This window comes from Poecilia formosa, unplaced genomic scaffold (assembly GCF_000485575.1).
Source record: "Poecilia formosa unplaced genomic scaffold, Poecilia_formosa-5.1.2 Scaffold15, whole genome shotgun sequence".
Lineage (NCBI taxonomy): Eukaryota > Metazoa > Chordata > Actinopteri > Cyprinodontiformes > Poeciliidae > Poecilia > Poecilia formosa.
The window spans coordinates 3,035,133-3,052,114 of record NW_006799954.1 but is presented as its reverse complement, the minus strand read 5'-3'; the positions used below and the strand labels follow the sequence as shown (position 1 = coordinate 3,052,114).

Sequence of the window (16,982 nt, the reverse complement as noted above, 5' to 3'; positions counted from 1 at the left end):
AGCATTTAAAATAGTTCCTAAATGCAGTAGATTAAGTCGTTGGAGTTCCAAGAATGTTCTCATTTATTTATTTATTTATTTATTTTTGTTGTAAAATCTAAAATCAGTGATTTCTGAAAATCTAAAAATTTTCTAGTGAAAAATGTAAATTGTAAGATTAGATTAAACTTTCAAAATACACCAAAGAGCACACTAACTCAAAAATGCTCACTGTAACCAATAACTAAAAATAGTTAATCTAATAAAATGTGGCAACATTTTGCTTTAGCATAACTGGGATAGTCCTGCACATGTAAAAATATGATTATTGATGATTTGAGACAATAAGTGCCTTGCAAAAATATTAATCTTTTCGTGTAAAGTTTTTCACATTTTGTCACATTATTTCCACAAACTATACATTTTATTGTGTTTTTATGTCAAATACCAACTAATTTAATTTGAAACACTGAAATAAAATGAAATGAATGGGGCAGCAGTTTCTCTTTTAGCATGAGAGCAACCCTAAGCATACAATAATGCTACCGTGGTTTATATTAAGCGTGCTCATTTTACAGAATGGCCCAGTCAAAGTCCAGAACTAACTACAACTGTAGCAGACATCTCTTTTCAACCAAATATTATGCGCTACTTTGTGCAAAATACCAATAAATCACATTGCAGTTTGTAGTTGTAACCTGAAGGTGTAAAGACGTCAGCAGTGCACTATTTTTTTGAGCGTAGGGACACGACTGTTTAGTCCAAGTGCCAATGACTTGTTTTAAATCACCGGATAAGAACGAGGGGGAAAAAAATCCTTCCACTGACAACAGTAAAACATAAGACATAATTTACTTCTGAGTAACACTACAGTGTCATCCTCATAAATAACAACTGTGTTGCCGTGGCGACCAGCAGAGAAAAAACAGAAAACAAACATTAAAAGCAGACATTAACGTAACGGCTGCATGGCAGCTTCCATAGAGCTCTGAGCTGTTGTTTTGTGGCTGGTTTATGTTACTAACCAAACCTTGGACGTCCTGTTCGTCCTGCCAGCAGAGCGAGTCTGTCTGTCTCTCTGTCCAACTGTCTGGACTGGAGTTCACAGCAGGCAGAGAAAAACAAATGCCACTAAGGTTAAACTCTGAAGTTTTTGGGGCATTTTTTCCAATTATGTTTCAGGCTGGTATGCAACCAGTCTCTGGAAAAGTAGATAATCCTACGTTTAAAGTTATTGTACATTTGTCTCAAGTATCCTGCTCTTCTCAAGAATCTCCCTGATTATCCAAGCTGAATGTAAGGGTCCTCTGGTATTTTCTTCTCCACTACACACACAACTCACTCGCAAATCAGGATTCTTGCTCTCCCGGGGTTGTAAAGTTGCAAATGTGAGGGCTTTTATCTGTGGGTGGCAGATATTACGATTATTTATCATTTCCTTATCCATTAATCGTTTTGTCATCAGAAAAGAGACCCCTTTGTGTAGAAGGTGAGGAAACCACGGTGTAAAAATCAAGGGTGTTATAACCAGTGCCATTTCAACAGTGCTGGTGTCCCAGTCGGCACCCGAGTCTTTTCCTTCAACACCATCACCCAACACCCCCACCATGAGCCGGCCCTCAAATGTTTGCAGCATCATAAACGAACGTTATTGATCTATTTCTACAGCGTCAGCCAAAACCGTGGGTGTTTTTATTAGGATTTTATGTCTTTAGATTTTATGACTGTTCAGGAAGAAAATAAGTAAAGTGTTAACTAAAAAAGTAGTATGTATTTTTCTTATTTATTTATTTTTTTCCCCTTAGCAATACTTTGTAGAATAAACTATTTCATTAATTAGCTTCAAGTCTTTGAGTTGTGGCTGCATCAGCTTTGAACATAAAGTGAAACGAGGCAAAATCACAAAGTTTTACTAAACTCACAGAGGATTGAATGATTGAATAAAGAAAATCTCAAACACCCACAACGGGAGCTCAACCCTGGATGACTCTGATAAAGGCAGCAGAATGACTGAACTGTGCAACAGTTTTCAGTGCATACCTGGGGTAAGTAATATGCCTGCATGCCAGCTGGCTTTGACCAACGTGTTTGTCTTCTTCAGCACTCCTTCCAGCTCTTCCCTGTTTGCCTTTGGTCCATCTTCACACAGAAGTGAGAGAAGAGAGGACTCCACCAGCTTGCCCATGTATCTCAGCTCAGAAACATAACCCAGTCGTTTGTGCCTTTTCTAAAATGATCTTTCTGTTTAGTAAATGTTTCGGGTCAAGCAAAATAAATGCATAAAAAGTTTCTTCAGCTACACAAAAAATCTCATTAACTGTACCACAAAAATAATATATGTTTTCTAAAGGTTAGTCCTTTTAGTCACACCGTAGAGAAAGGTCATAGCAATTGCATACATAAGTCTGGGCTGTGATTATGCTACTTCAAAACCTTATTTTTTATCTATTTATTTATTTATTGAGATCTGGAGCTGACAAAGCACCACCATGCTACCATGTTTGATTGTTGGTATGATTTTTTTTTTCTTCTGAAATGCTGTTTTATGACGTAATGGAACAAACACCTTCCAAAAAGTCCCACTTTTGTCTTGTCAGTCCACAGAATGTTTTCCCAAAAGCCTTATGGATCCTAGAGATGTTTTATTTTTGGGAAAATCTGAGATGGGCCTTTTTGTTCTTATTGGTCAACACAGTTTTCAGTTTGAAACGCTCCTATGGACCCAATTATTGCTCAGTCTGTGTCTTAATTTGCAAAGCCGTGAACGCTGACCTTAACTGAGGTCTGAAAGGCTTTAGTCGCCGGTCTGGGTTCTTGAAACCTCCTAGATAAATTGTTGATTGTCCCTCTTGGAGTTATTTTAGTAGGGCGGTCACATCTGGAAAGGCTTACTACTTTAAGTTTAACATATTTTCTTCCTTTAACTTGAGTTGCAAAGACTTAGAAGTGTATTTGTAACCCTTTCCAGACTGAAAGGTGAATATGTTTGATTCTCATATGTTCTTGAATTTCTTTAGATTGGGGCAGCAGGTGTCGCTCTTTTAGATAATTTAGCTCATCAGACAGATCATATTTAAGTTTGCTTGCTCAGTGCTAAGTTGGTTTGAAAACTATTTTGTATATACTCATGTTGTCTTTGTCTGATATTGCAATTTTCTTTGATGATCTTAAACATTTAAGTGTGACAAAAAAGTTTAACAGAATAAATTTGCAAGTGGGCAAGCACTTCTTCACAGCCCTGTTTTACTTGTAATTAGCAAGTGACATAAAGCACGTCCCTTATTAAACACAAGATTGAAATATTTCTGTGTTTTCATTTAGTTTGGGGTTTGAGCCTCTCCCAGTTTGCAGCAACCTGGCTAACTTGAGTTCTGTGATGTGTGTCACTTGCACACACGATTTGTTGTGTTGTTAAGATATTCTTAACAGCGTGCTACTTCTCAAGAGCAGCCATAGTCCTCTTCAGCTCGTACCCGACAACACAGCACACTCAGGTGACAACACACTTTGTCTGCTGGGTGCAAACTTGCTTCAGGGAGGACCCTGTAGCGTTTACTCACCAGACAGCTGCAGCAGACCTGTTCAAACCCCATCAGCTGCAGACAACACAGGTGGAGAAGCAGGATGACATGTGTATCCACATGTTCAATTCTAATGCTAACACTTAGCCTTAAATTGTAGACTAGTATGGGGAAAAACTGCCTTCAAATATAGCTAGCTAGCGTAAGTAGCTAGCTTAAATCTTCCTCTCATTGAAGTTTGTGTGAATAGACATGGTGTGTTCTAGTCTAATCTCATTTTGCAGACCTGTAAAGCACAGTTGTGAAATTCAACACATTAAAATGACTATGACCAGATGGCCACGAAGATAGCAAATTACTGCACCAAGTGTCCCATAAATCATCCCAGCTAATATTGAGCAAATAAAACCCGGGCAGGTTGGATGAATTGGCTTGTTATTTAAAAACCCAACCAGGGGATTTGCAAACTCTCCATTTGACTTCATCTCTAATTGCTTTTATTTTCGGTATTTCTCACGGACGTGGGGAATGTGCTTATGGTACAGCCGGACGGTAGAGGCAGGAGGGGCCGCCGTCTCGTCATGTTTGTTTGTGGGGTCGATGGGATTTCACACCGAGAAGTTGCCAGATCAGCTCTTCTGTTTCTTTTCTTTTTTTTACATTTCAAATTTCACATGCAGGTTCACAGCTCATACAGATTTTACACTGAAAAGTTCATGTTGTAAAACCAAAAGGAGAAGTTTACTCTTACAAATTCACAATGCATTAAGAGATAACATCAAAGCGTATTGGGAGCAAAAGCAAAATAGAAGTAAAAAACGAAAATGTTAGAGAAACATGCCTCTGAAAATTATTGCTTGTAAAGACATAATGATTGAGAAAGTTTTCTCAACTCAACTCCTAGGATTGATTAGCTACCATCCATAACTCCACTTGTATTATTAGTATTATTACACCCAGATCAACAGAATCAAAATGATTTTAATGATGGTACTTTTCAAAATGTAATGTTTGTTGCTGGTTTTCTCAATTGTTGACCGTATGGTGTCTTTTATGACTTTGTATTTATGTGTTTTTACAAAGTAAAGCGCTTGGAACTGCCTTGTTGCTGAAATGTGCTACATAAATACTTGATTGGTTGATTGATTGAAAAAGGTGTTAAATAGAAAAGATATACAGAAATATATATAAGTATAAACAATCAACATGTCTGATTGATTGATTGATTGAAAAAGGTGTTAAATAGAAAAGATATACAGAAATATATATAAGTATAAACAATCAACATGTCATGATTTAAAGAGTTTCAAGAAGAGATTACAAAGTTGGGCTTTGCAGCTCCAGTGTTTCACTTTGAGAGTCATTATCTACAAATGGAGAAAACATGGAACAGTGGTTCTCAGGAGAGGCAAGCCTCACAAAATTAGTTAAGGACTCATTCAGAAGAAGACCAGAACAATCAGCACTGTAGATTTAATTTATTTACGCATTTCATGTTTCCACAAGACTGGGAAAAGATGGCATCCACTGCCAAACAAGAACAGCACAAAGCCCTGACTCAGGTGAGTTGTAACATCAGTTTATTTATTTCGCCTAACTTCATAAGTGAAAATTCACATTATTAGGATGAACACATTGAATGTTTTCCCTTCTGTGTCAAACTGCCCCAGTGTGCCCATGTGGTTAAGTCATGAGCTACAGAGCTGCAGCTTTCAGAAGAATTTTATTTGAGAGACAGTCGGAGAAGGACAGCGACAGAAAGTTGTGGGAATCAAGATTTTAAAGCGACCCTCTCTTGTTTCAGTGGCTGGGAAACAGAGCCCACAGAACAAATGAGAAGTAAACACGCAGCCACAGGAAGCCATTTACTGCAGCAGGGGCCAATTAGGCCCCAGCAGGTGTTCTGGACTGGGTCGTCTTTGGTCCTGCCTCACCTCCGTCTGGCAGAGCGCCGACCCAGGCTGAGGAAACAACGGGCAGTTTCATTTACTCAGCAAAGTATTCCTACAGGAGGGCCCCTAAAATCCTTTATTGTGCCCCCTTTGTCCTCTGCCCCACCCCCTCCAAGTGCAAGTCATTAGAGAAGACAATTACATCCTCCTTATGAAGCTTGACTTTTACAGGAGGGGAAGATAAGACAGGATCTCTCTCATGGAAGACCCCCGGAGCGTATTGCTGTCTTCACACCCAGATAGAAGTGAGACGAGACGGTCAAAATCAAAGTCAATCCCCAGGGAAGAGAGAGCAGACACAACATGGGGCTGAAATTCACATCCATGAAGGACCTAAATGATACTGTCTCTTAAAAAATAAATGGCCCTCCAGCTGTTTATTACATCTTCATGCACTGTTCCTCTTGAACTAAATAAACACACTTTGGCTGGTATCGTTTAGCTTGGTGATCATTTATTTGATCTAACTGTAACAGCAAATTTATAATTTATATCTCTTTGTCAATTCGAAAATACTTGATTAATCCCAAATGGAGATTAAATGTTGTAACTCAAATTATTTAAGATTCTTCAGAGTTGTTGTTGTAGATGGTGATGGGTGTTGGCAGGAAGGAGCTCTTGTAGCTGTCTGTTTTACAGTGACTTTGAAGAAGCCTCTGACTGAAGACATTGGTTTTCCTATAAATCTCATTAAGAAGATGCTAAGGGTTGTCCATATTTTCTCTTTATTTAACGCTAAATATGTAAAAACATCAAACGTAATTTTATTTCCATGAAACAAATTGCACTGACATTAGTCTGACTAGTTGTTTCTTCTTGAAAAAAATGTCTTTTTCCCCCATTTTATTGATTCATTTTTGCAGTTTCATACAGTTTTTCTCAGTTTCTCTTTAGTCCAGTGATTACTTTAGTCAACTTGCAAATAAAAAAAAATTACATAAAATATTCCTCTTTCATATTTTCCAAAGCTGTATATCACAAAAGCCATGCTGCGTTGTTAATTTGTCAGCTTGATCCTGCTGTGAAAACGGTGAGAGTCCAACTGTGTGGCTACAGAGAAGAATCTCTGCTGCCCCCTTGTGTTCATTCCGTCAAAGAGCGACCATAAATCCCCAATCCAACAACGTCAAGTTACATTTCCACCATATGGTGTCCCAGAAGTTTACTTAAATGGATCAAAATGTGGGCACATATGGAGAACAAGCAGCGACAAATTGAACTCAATCTGCATTTAGTCCGAGAGTCTCTCAGTAATTGTCCTTCTTTATTGTATTTTGTGCATCATTTAAAAGATGCTTGTGGGTCAAGGGACCATTATTTCACAGAGTCTCCTGCTATTTTTATGACTGAGTGTAACAATGTATCACTGAGATGCAGCTGCATTGCTAAAAGAAACAACAACAACAACAACAACAACAACAACAACAACAACAACAAAAACAGAGTGACTGAATTATGTAACAACAAACCGATTTTCTCAACAAACAGCCTAAAATTCAACTTGACAATTTAGGGATTTAACTGTATTAGTTGTGTCTTTGCGTTTGCTACATGTTACCTTTGTGAGGAGAGAGCAAGACTTGGGTCGTGTATCTGCAAACATTCCTCCAGGTGGCGCAGGAGGATTGGAAACGCCAGCTGGAGACAGCTAGCAAAAAATAAATAAATAAATAAAGCAAACTGTGGAAGCAGAGATAAGTATTAGCAGACATACTGTTGAAACCAGAAGTTTACATACATTGAATCAAAAGATTATTTTATTTTTATTTTTCTGTGGAGCTGCACAACTCTGGTTCATCTTTGCTGATAATTTCTAGATGCTTACAGGCACCTCATTTATCTGTTCAAAAAGTTATATGCAAGTACAGACATGATGGGAATGTCCAACCATGACGATGTTCAGGAAGGAGTCAGGTTCTGTGTCCCACAGAATAACTTGTTTCGGTCCAAAATGTGCAAATTGACCCCAAAACAAAACATAAAGCCCTTGAGAAGATGCTTCTGAGTGCTGGTAGAACGGGTCATCATCCACAGTGAAACGTTTCCTGTACCAACACTGGCTGAAAGGCCACTCAGCGAGGAAGAAGCCTTCACTTCAAAAGAAACATAAAAATGAACACAGGGATAAAAATCTTCATTTTTGGAGATTTTGTCCTTTGGTCTGATAAAAACCAAAGTGGAACCCTTTGGCCATAATGACCATCGTTACATTTAGAGGAAAAACAGGGATGCTTTTACCATCCTAACTGTCAGGCATGGTGGTGGCAGCATCATGTTGTGGTGCTGTTTTCCTGCAGGAGGAACTGGTGCACTTCATAAAATAGATGGCATCAAAGAACATTCACGAGGAAATGTTGAAGACATCAGCCAGGAAGTTAAAGCTTGAATGCAGATTAATAACTCTAAAAATACAGCTAAAGTGGTTTTAAAGTGGCTTAAGGACAAAAAGTCAACATTTTAATGTCACCATTGCAATAACGTGCTCTGAATCTTGTGGATAAGTCTTGGGGTAGATCTGAAAACTGGACTGAGTTACACCAGTCCAGTTCAGTCAGGAGGAACAGGCTGGAACTCCAGCAAACTAGACAAAACGTTTTAGTCATAGTGCAAAGATAATGCTAATAAATGCTGATAAATATAAGTCTGACATGTTCTTTCTCTCATTATTGTTGCAAATAGGAATACTTTTGATAATTTTAACCATAAACAAGAGAAGCTTGGTCTGGTTTAACTTCAGATGGTGGGGGAAAAAAAAGGCAAATTCGTATTTTTATTTAGTGTATGCAAATTTCTGGTTTCAGCTATAAGCACTGACTACAGATCAGAGGATCCTAGAATGATACTGTGGAGATCAGTAAATGCAGACCTCTCGTTTCATTACCCGGCCATTCCTGCAGATTATGAGGTGCTTCAAATGTACCTGTATTTTTAATAAACAGCTTTGAATGAGCAGCTTGGGATGTGTCGTCGGAAAACGGCTGTGAAGTGTCAGTATTTGGGGATTTGAGCTGCTATCTTGAATTGGCCTCATTCTCTGTCTCCAGGGTCCATCTGTGCCTTCATTAGCTGTCTATCAAAAGACGCTGTGGAAGTGAGAAAAAAGGAAAAAAATAAAATAAAATCAGGAACCCGTCTTGTTCTTTTTTGGTAATCCCTCTCGTCAGCCAAGAGCATCCTCCCACACCGCAGCTATCTTCTGTTTTTGCAATGGACAAAAAAAGACAAAAATAAAGGCAGGAGTGAGTCCACCTACTCTCCCACAGAGCTACCATCCTACTACCTGATCCCCAACACGCCTCAGATTTTAGAAGAAAAAAATAACTTCAGAAACAGCAAGGAAGGAAAGAAGCAGCAGATGCAGTGACTGGCAGAAGTATTCATACTCTTGGAATACTTTCACATTTTATCAATTCACAATCACAAAAGCAGTAAATTTAATTAAAATTTGAAGTGGTAGAATGTGTAACGTTGTCAAAAAATTAATAGCAATATTTTTGGTTTATTTTGCCTGCAATAAAGGAAAAAAATGTGGCTGTTCATTTTTCAAAGTCATGTTTTCACCATGTTATACGAACATTTCGAACAGGTCAGACTTCCAAACTAAATATTTAATTCACCAGCAAAATATTTAGTATTTAGAAGTTTTTTGCTAACAAACTAAATATTTAATTTGGAGTTTACATAGAGATCTGCAAAACTTTTATTTTCATATTCCACTTCCGCTTACCTGTAAGCCAATTTTTATCCATCCATCCATCCATTTTCCTTCACCCTTGTCCCTCAGTGGGGTCGGGAGGGGTGCTGGTGCCTATCTCCAGCTCACGTTCCGGGCGAGAGGCGGGGTACACCCTGGACAGGTCGCCAGTCTGTCGCAGGGCAACACAGAGACGCCAATTTTTATATTAAGTAAATATTTAGTTTGAGCCAACTAAACCTAAACGTTTAGTTAGCCAGATAAATATTTAGCTTGCTTGCTAAATATTTTCCAGTGCTACGATGGAATGGTTCAGAGTTTAGACCAATGTTTCCTAAACTCTTCCAGTTTCTAACTCACAAATTTGAAAAAATCGAGGCTTGTGACTCTCACTCTTAGCTCACAAGCTAAATATTTAATTTGGAGTTTGCAAAGAGATAAAAGAATCCTGACTTAGTTTGAAAACTGGTGCAATACAAACCCAATCAGCATAACTGAACATCAAACCAAATACCAATGTATAGAACAACATGGTGCTTTAATTTACTTCAAAGTCCTGTTTTTAATTTGTTTCAACATTTATGAAATGCACATGCTTTCTCGTTGTCATTTGTGGTATTTAGGTTAATTTCTGACCCCAATTCTACATATTTGGGGTCCGGACCTGAACGTTTTGAACTGGTTCAGACCCCAAGAGTCGATGACCACGACTTCTAAGATGTGGCTCTGCTTCAACACACCTGAGTCAAATTTTTACGTCATTAGCAGGACTCTGTGGTACTGGACCAGGGATGCATATAAAAAGTTACAGAATGCTGGCCCAGTAGGACAGGAGTTTGACAACTCTGGTTCAAAATAAAAATGGCCTAGTTAAAGTTTAGACCTAAATCAGTTCAGAATCTGCAAGGCTTATTAAGTTATTAATTTTGCAAAGAATAATGTGTTTAAATCTCCTTCTAGACATGCAAAATGGTGGAGACCTAATCCACCTAATCCAAATGATTTACATCTGCGTTTTCTGTGAATGGTGGTTCCAAAAACCTTCATACTCAAGACGAGGTGAATATCAACACATGGCACAGTTTTTATATTTTTATTGTCACTGAAAATCCCAGTAAAGTACATGGAAGCTCGTGAATCTAGTATGACTAAATGTGAATACTTTTACAGCGCCGAAAAGAGCTAACATAGATGAAAGTTGTATAAAACAGGTTCATTCTTCTTTTAATAATCCATAAATGAAGACGAGTCATGGTTCTGTTTTCTATTGGAAAACTCAGCTCTCTCTCATCTCGCTCTGTCCTTGAGAAATTTCTCTGTCATGGAACATTACAGAGCTTTTTGGGCCAAGTCCCTGCAGGAAACATTCATTTCTCTCCTTCCTCACAAAGGTGCTGCTGGTTTAACAGTTCAGGCGCCACAAACAGAAAAACTATCACTTCTAGGGCAAAACGGACTGGCAGTTCTCCTCTTCTTAGTGCTGCAAAGTGTTAACGATGAAGCGGAGGCAGGACCCATCTGTTCTTCTTCTCTGACACTGTAAATCAGCTCCAGATAATGTTGCTGCGCTTCTTCACTGACCTAGAAAGCGATCTTGGGGCTGAGGAGGATTGCAGCGATTTCCTTTTCATTTGTTATCCAAAAAAGGATTTGCATCTCAGACAAAAAAAAAAAAAAGTAGCAATAAAAGCACAAGAAAATGACGAAAACAACTGCAGAAGTAAGAAAATGAACAAATTGAAACACTGTTGCTTGCTCCTTGCTGCTGAGATAATAAAGGCGCCCATAGAGAAACAGAGTCATGAATAGCTTGGCTTCAGGCTTGAATCAGTCAGACAGACAAGGCCGCAATTGAAAAGGCACAATAGACGAGGGGATTACAGAACTTTTGGTCAACAAGCCAGATGATAATATCTGTACAGGAGCCACTGAGGACCAAACGGGGCCTCGTACAGAATGTGTCGACCCCGACATGATCCGAGTCTGAACCCATGTGGAGTGTCTGCTCAGCAAGGTGCTTTGATTGTAGCAAGGTGTTTACTCTGTTGACATGCATGACACAGAAAGTGAAGTATTACACTGGGCCACATTGTTACAAACTTTGTGGCAATGTCTGAATATTTACAGTACTGCAAATTCCAGGTGCCAGTAAGCGGAGTTTGCTTCCAAAACCAGCAGGTTGTTTCTATGCATCTAAAATACAGGGAATCGACTGGAATCTCATGGAAAAATGCAATAAAATTTCCTCCTTGAGGAAAAAAAAACACGTTGATGCTTCTTCCATTTTTTCTTTTTCATATTCAAAGAAATCAGCAAGGCAAATGTTACTTGAGGATTAATGTGAAGGTTTTTCATACAGCTTTGGTGATTAATTCCCTAACTTGGGTCTTTTAATGATGCGTTTGAGGTGCTGATGATAAAACATTTCACTTCAGGGACATTCAAAGTAAGAACTAGATAAATAATTTAAAATTTATAATTGATTTTCTCTTATGTAGATAGAGAATTACACATGCAGACAGAAATATATAGCTGCCTCCTGACTAGCTGCAGAGAAACTGCTCACTTTTCCAACATTCACAAAGATCCTGGTATAACTATGGTTGAATGTTTGACCAATCTGCTCAGCAGAACTAGTGAAGTTCAGTGGAACAAGCACACTTTTGCGATAGTTTAAGAAAAAACACTATTTCCAAATTATTCAACTTTACATCATATAAACAACTAGTCAGTTCAAAGAAACTATGCCAGAAGCATATTAGTGTTTACCAAAAAGTTTTCCTACAAATTTCCTACAGATATTTGGTCAAATATTAGTCAGGCGTATGCTTGTAATTGAGTAAATTTTGAGCTCCTGTGGAGACACTTGATCAAGCCGCAGACAGTCATTTGTTTTCTGTCCATCTCCCAGTGAAAGAAAAGGTCAAATTAATCAATAAAATCTCAATATTCCAAATAAAAACACAGATTTTATGGGAGCATTTACAACACAACGATGTAACTCATTCATTCTGACAGTTTCAAACAAACCACAGATGACAGAAACAGCTTGTTGCACAGTTACAACCTGAATGAACTTCCACCTGCATGTAATTATTGTTTGGTCATCTAATATGCACAAACACACAGGATAAGGTTAAATTAATCAACACAGAAGCGCAAAAGGTCCTTCTATAACTTTATTTCTCTTCCACTGTGATATTGACTGTATATTGTTTCCTGATCAGCTGTTTTCTCCCTGAGCATCACATTTCCAGGGTAAAAACAAAGTTATTGCAGAAAACAATAGAGAACATCCAGACTGCAAAATACCTAACTCTAAAAAAAAATAAAAAAAATAAAAGAGAGATACAGGAAATAATAAAGTGTCATTCTTGTACAAACATTAGTGGCATATTTAGTTTGACATATGGACATATTTTGGAGGTAATTTCCTGCAGGAATGATGCACCTTGGCACGCATGCAGCACTCATTGGCCAACCCTGCTTAACAGGAAATCTAAGAAGCTTAAAAGGCTAATGCCCAAATGGCCCCAGGTAGCTGCACAGCAGAAACAAAGAGCCTTTATGAAAATGCTGTCTGGGAATCAGAAACAAGAAGAGACCGAAATGACCACAAATCAGCAAGAGAACAATACACACGAAGAAACTAATAAATCTAAGCAATTTAATATGGCCAGTTCATAAGAACTTTTTTTTAAACTTCAAAATAGATAATAAATTTCAGCTGATAAAATATTTGACCGTATAAACATTTTGTGATAAAGGTGAATTCAGGTAAATCAAGGAATTACTTTAAACAAATTTAACAATACACCTAATGTGTTATATAGGTTTGAGTTCTTCAGTTTGTGTGAGAAAAGTAAAGTTTGTTATTTTATGAAAGCATGGCTCTCTGCTTTATCATAATTAAGACAAAACTATATTTGACACATTTAGCAAATTGGCACAATTTAGCTGTAACTATGATACTTATTATGGAAGCTCATCAGTTTGTTAAATGGTCTGTCACTAAAAAAGTCAGTTTTACAAGCTCTGTAAAAAAGCTGACATAATTGCCAACGGCGTGATTCTTTTTATTCTTAACTTTAGAAAATTTAGTTAAAATAAATAAATTCATCTGAAAATATGATCCATTCTAGTCAGGAAGAAACTAGTTCTTCTTCCCAACTAATTTTCTAGTTATTGTTACTCTCCTTGCATTTTATTTTCTCCACCTACCACAACAACCCACATAATAAACTTCTACTGCCTTCAAAAACGTGTTAATCTAAATCTTTATACCAGATCTTATGTGCCGACAACAGTGACACATTTCGTTTTGGATGTCTCAATTTACGATATCATTTGGTAAATTGGGACAAAAAAAGGTACTAATTTAGAAAATATAATTTGTTTTGATGCTCAGATCAAACATTTTTAATATGTACTATACTGGTTTTTCGTGTGATTTGGGTTACACACTTCCAAAATAACTTTATCTATGCCATATCGTTGTTAACTTAAGGTTTTGTTTAGTTTTCCCCTCCTAACTTGTCTTGTCCCATTTTACCCGAATTCACCACATCACTGATTGATCAATTGAACCCAATTAGCAGAAGATTAAAAAAAAAACAATCCCCCAAAGAATCCGCGCTGGGTTTCAGTCAGTCTGTGCATGAGTCGCTGATGTTCTCCAGCAGTTTATTGTTCTCTAACAAAAGGAGACGAGCGCTTTGGCTGCCTCCACTGACCTCAGCCAATCCACAGACGCCCACTGGAAATAAATCCGTGTGCAAAGAGAAACTGAGAAGAAAGTGAGAGCAAAATGGCATCTGAACTTGAACAAAGATGATAAAAAAAAAAACAATAAAAAAAAACACTCTGATAAACCTGACCTGTATTATTGAATGTTTCTTATCTAAAAGTAGTCTGCCCCTTTTGGCATTTTAAACTTGACATCTTTTTAAATCCTGACATTCTCTTAGAGTAGACCTCCTTCACTTGTTTGAAGTGATGTAAATGAAACGAATTTGTCCGTCATGTCTCTTTCTTCCAACTTAATAATAATAATAATAATAATAATAATAATAATAATAATAATAATAATAATAAAAATAATAAAGATCTGAAGTCAGGTGTCAGCAGCCTTTGAGGTGCGGAAGTGCTGAAAGTTTGTCTGCTTTCACCAAAGCAGCTGCGTTTTCCACTCCTTTCAGCCACTCTTTGCATTTCCTCACAACGGTCTCATCCACATCCCCGTCCTCGTCCTCGTACTCCACATCATCGTACTTGTATTGATCGTTCAGCAGAGATATTTTAACAATGGCGGTGATGTCCTGCTGTTCCGCGCTGTCCGTCTTGCCGCCCGGAGCGCAGCACTTGGACGCTCCGTGCGCCTTTTTGCACGGAAAAACTCGCCGGTGCCGAAAGTCCGCGGAGGCGCAGCACTTCTGCTGCTTGGCCATCATCTGCTTCTCCAGGTTCCGCTTTTTAATAACTAGAATGGCTTCAGGAGTGAGGCTGAGCGAGAACTGGATCTCCTTCTTTGTTTCCTCTTTCCCACTGAGATGTCTGGCGGAGTCCATTGAGCTGGAGCGCCTTATTCCCAAGGATGGATCCTGCGGTTTGGGCACCGACAGCCAGGAGCACTTTCCCTGAGTCTCTTGTCCCGAACTCGTCTTCTGAGCTTGGCTTTTATTCTTCTCCGGTTGCGATCTTCGCCCCAGATTCCGCAGGTTTGCTGATGCCCAGGAACTGGGCTGCTTTCCCTTCTCGGATCCAGATTTGCCGGTTTGTTCAGCCTGAGAGTGGCCTGCGTTGGCCTTCTTTTTCCCAAATAGTTCCCTGCCAGGAGAGGAGATCCGCTGTTGGAGGCTGATCGGCGGAAAAGGCATCTTTACGGTCAGAAATAATGAAGAAAATCAAGACATAAAAAGCAGCGAGTGTAACCTGAAAAGCCCTGCGCAGAGCGAATACAGGCGCTCTGTAGGCATTATCACCGGAGCGGTGGTGCACCTGTTGTCCACACAGGATGGAGTAACACACACACACGCAAACACACACACGCACACATCCTGGCTCTTTTATTGTGGATCTGGTGGAGGAAGGCGTGGCCAAGAGACGCGCCAAACAAAGAAACGGAAAACCTAGTTACGTCATTTGATAGTTTTTTTAGGGCCTTTCCTAAAACAATGAATCACATCAACCTCCTGACGGTCACACATGTTCATATAATCCACTGTTTCCTATTTATTCTCCTTTTTTTGGGAATTACGCAAAGTTGTGTTCAACTAATCTCATGTAGAATAATTCATTCCATGTTTATATTTGCAATTGTGACATTTATTTCAATCTTAAGTTTCTGATTGAAAAATGGCATTAAATACTATAAAATAAAGGCTTCATCAACCTGTGTGGCTTAAAGAATCTCATTTTAATATGAAATAATCAAGTTAATCTAGACCAGAGGTAAGATTCAAGATACTTAAAAAAAAGGGAAAAAAAACATTTTTTATAAAATCTGTTTTAGATAATCAACTCTAACACCTGCACTGCACAGCTAGATTTTTTTTATTTTTTTTACAATGCTTTCATCTTGCAGTCCTTGTTGACTGGATATGCAAATTAGTAGTAATTGGTAACCAAATTATTGAATTTTATTTCTGGAGCAATGGTGCCGCCCCATGACAGGAGGGCGACCGGGGCAGAGGACCATGTCACCCTTATCAAACACCATGGTTACCAATTCACCAGACCATGATTGGTTTAGACCTAATGGACAATTTTGTCATTTTTTTCCAACAATAAGTTCAGAAGAACCTTTTTTTTTTTTTTTAATTTTCCACATTTAAAGCAATATAAAATGTCTGATTGGAAACTTCAACAGGAGTTGATATGGAAAGTTATGAATCACTCTACACAAGATTCTTTCAAAAATTAATATGTAAAGTTTAGTGGAAGAAAAAGGATTTATCTGTAAGACATACCCCAGTTGAATCTGATGTACAACTAAAGGATAATTATGTATGAAGATACGTTGCGTACGGTGGTGGACCTGTGATGACGTGAACTTGTTTCTTTTCTCAAACTTACTGGTGACACCACAAACTCTTTAAAACCCCACAGCATTTTAAATAAAACTGAAAGCAGTTTCAGTTTCCCAAATTTACACAGAAACAAACTCCTTCTGCCATGACCAACAGAGTTCTCAGACAGAAATCCTATAGAAAACCTGTGAGGTGAAGAGCAGTGAGAAAAGGCCAGGCAGGATCTAGAGAGGCGGTTTGAAGAGGAATAGTCAAAGATCAACATGAAACATAAAGTCAAGGAGGTGCTTTCAGGTTGAGATGATGTTACTGCACTCAAAGCTGAACTTACTAGATCAACATAAGGGGGGGGAAAAAAACAAAAAAACAAAAACTGAAACACACACACACCGGCCAAGTTATTTATTAATCTTTGCAAGACGATTTGGAGCACTAATCTAAAGAGGAAGCACAGGCGTGTGGGCTCCCTCATCTCTGACATAACCGCAGATTAAAAACTGGAGGAAGCAGCTGGGACTGGAGCAGATTGCGGAGGTCAGAACGCCTCCCCCGTTCAACCTCAAACTTTATAATGATCCAAAATTAGCAGGCAGATGAAAACAATCGCAAAAAACACGCAACGTAGAATAATTATTTCATCCCTGAGATCACAATGACGGATTTGGGTGGATCCCTGCCAAATTAGTTGCTCAAATGAGAGGAGATTGTCTGCACGCAAACCTCCGACGGCCGTGTGGGGGATTGCAGGACGAGAAAAAGGAATGAAGTAAAGAATCGGATAAATCTGGAGAAGGCGGCATCTTCGTCG

General features: G+C 38.5%; 1 protein-coding gene and 1 long non-coding RNA gene across 4 annotated transcripts; one reads left to right on the top strand and one right to left on the bottom strand.

Annotated features, from left to right (window-relative positions):
* The first annotated feature begins 4,717 nt into the window (after positions 1-4,717).
* Positions 4,718-5,893, top strand: LOC107835610 (uncharacterized). The gene is made up of 2 exons (XR_001661412.1): positions 4,718-5,062; positions 5,305-5,893. It is a non-coding gene; the product is annotated as an uncharacterized LOC107835610 (long non-coding RNA).
* Positions 5,894-12,847: 6,954 nt separating this feature from the next.
* Positions 12,848-15,280, bottom strand: prr18 (proline rich 18). Of its 3 annotated transcripts, none has more exons than XM_016668503.1 (2): positions 14,243-15,280; positions 12,848-14,212 (listed from the first exon to the last, which is right to left on the bottom strand). In XM_016668503.1, the coding sequence occupies exon 1, from the start codon at positions 15,020-15,022 to the stop codon at positions 14,267-14,269; it is 756 nt and encodes a 251-aa protein (XP_016523989.1). In that variant the 5' UTR covers positions 15,023-15,280; the 3' UTR covers positions 12,848-14,212; positions 14,243-14,266. The 3 variants fall into 3 exon arrangements, with proteins under 3 accessions (XP_016523989.1, XP_016523987.1, XP_016523988.1); XM_016668501.1 differs by having other exon boundaries at positions 12,848-14,209; positions 14,243-15,279; XM_016668502.1 differs by having other exon boundaries at positions 12,848-14,217; positions 14,263-15,279.
* Positions 15,281-16,982: the final 1,702 nt, after the last annotated feature.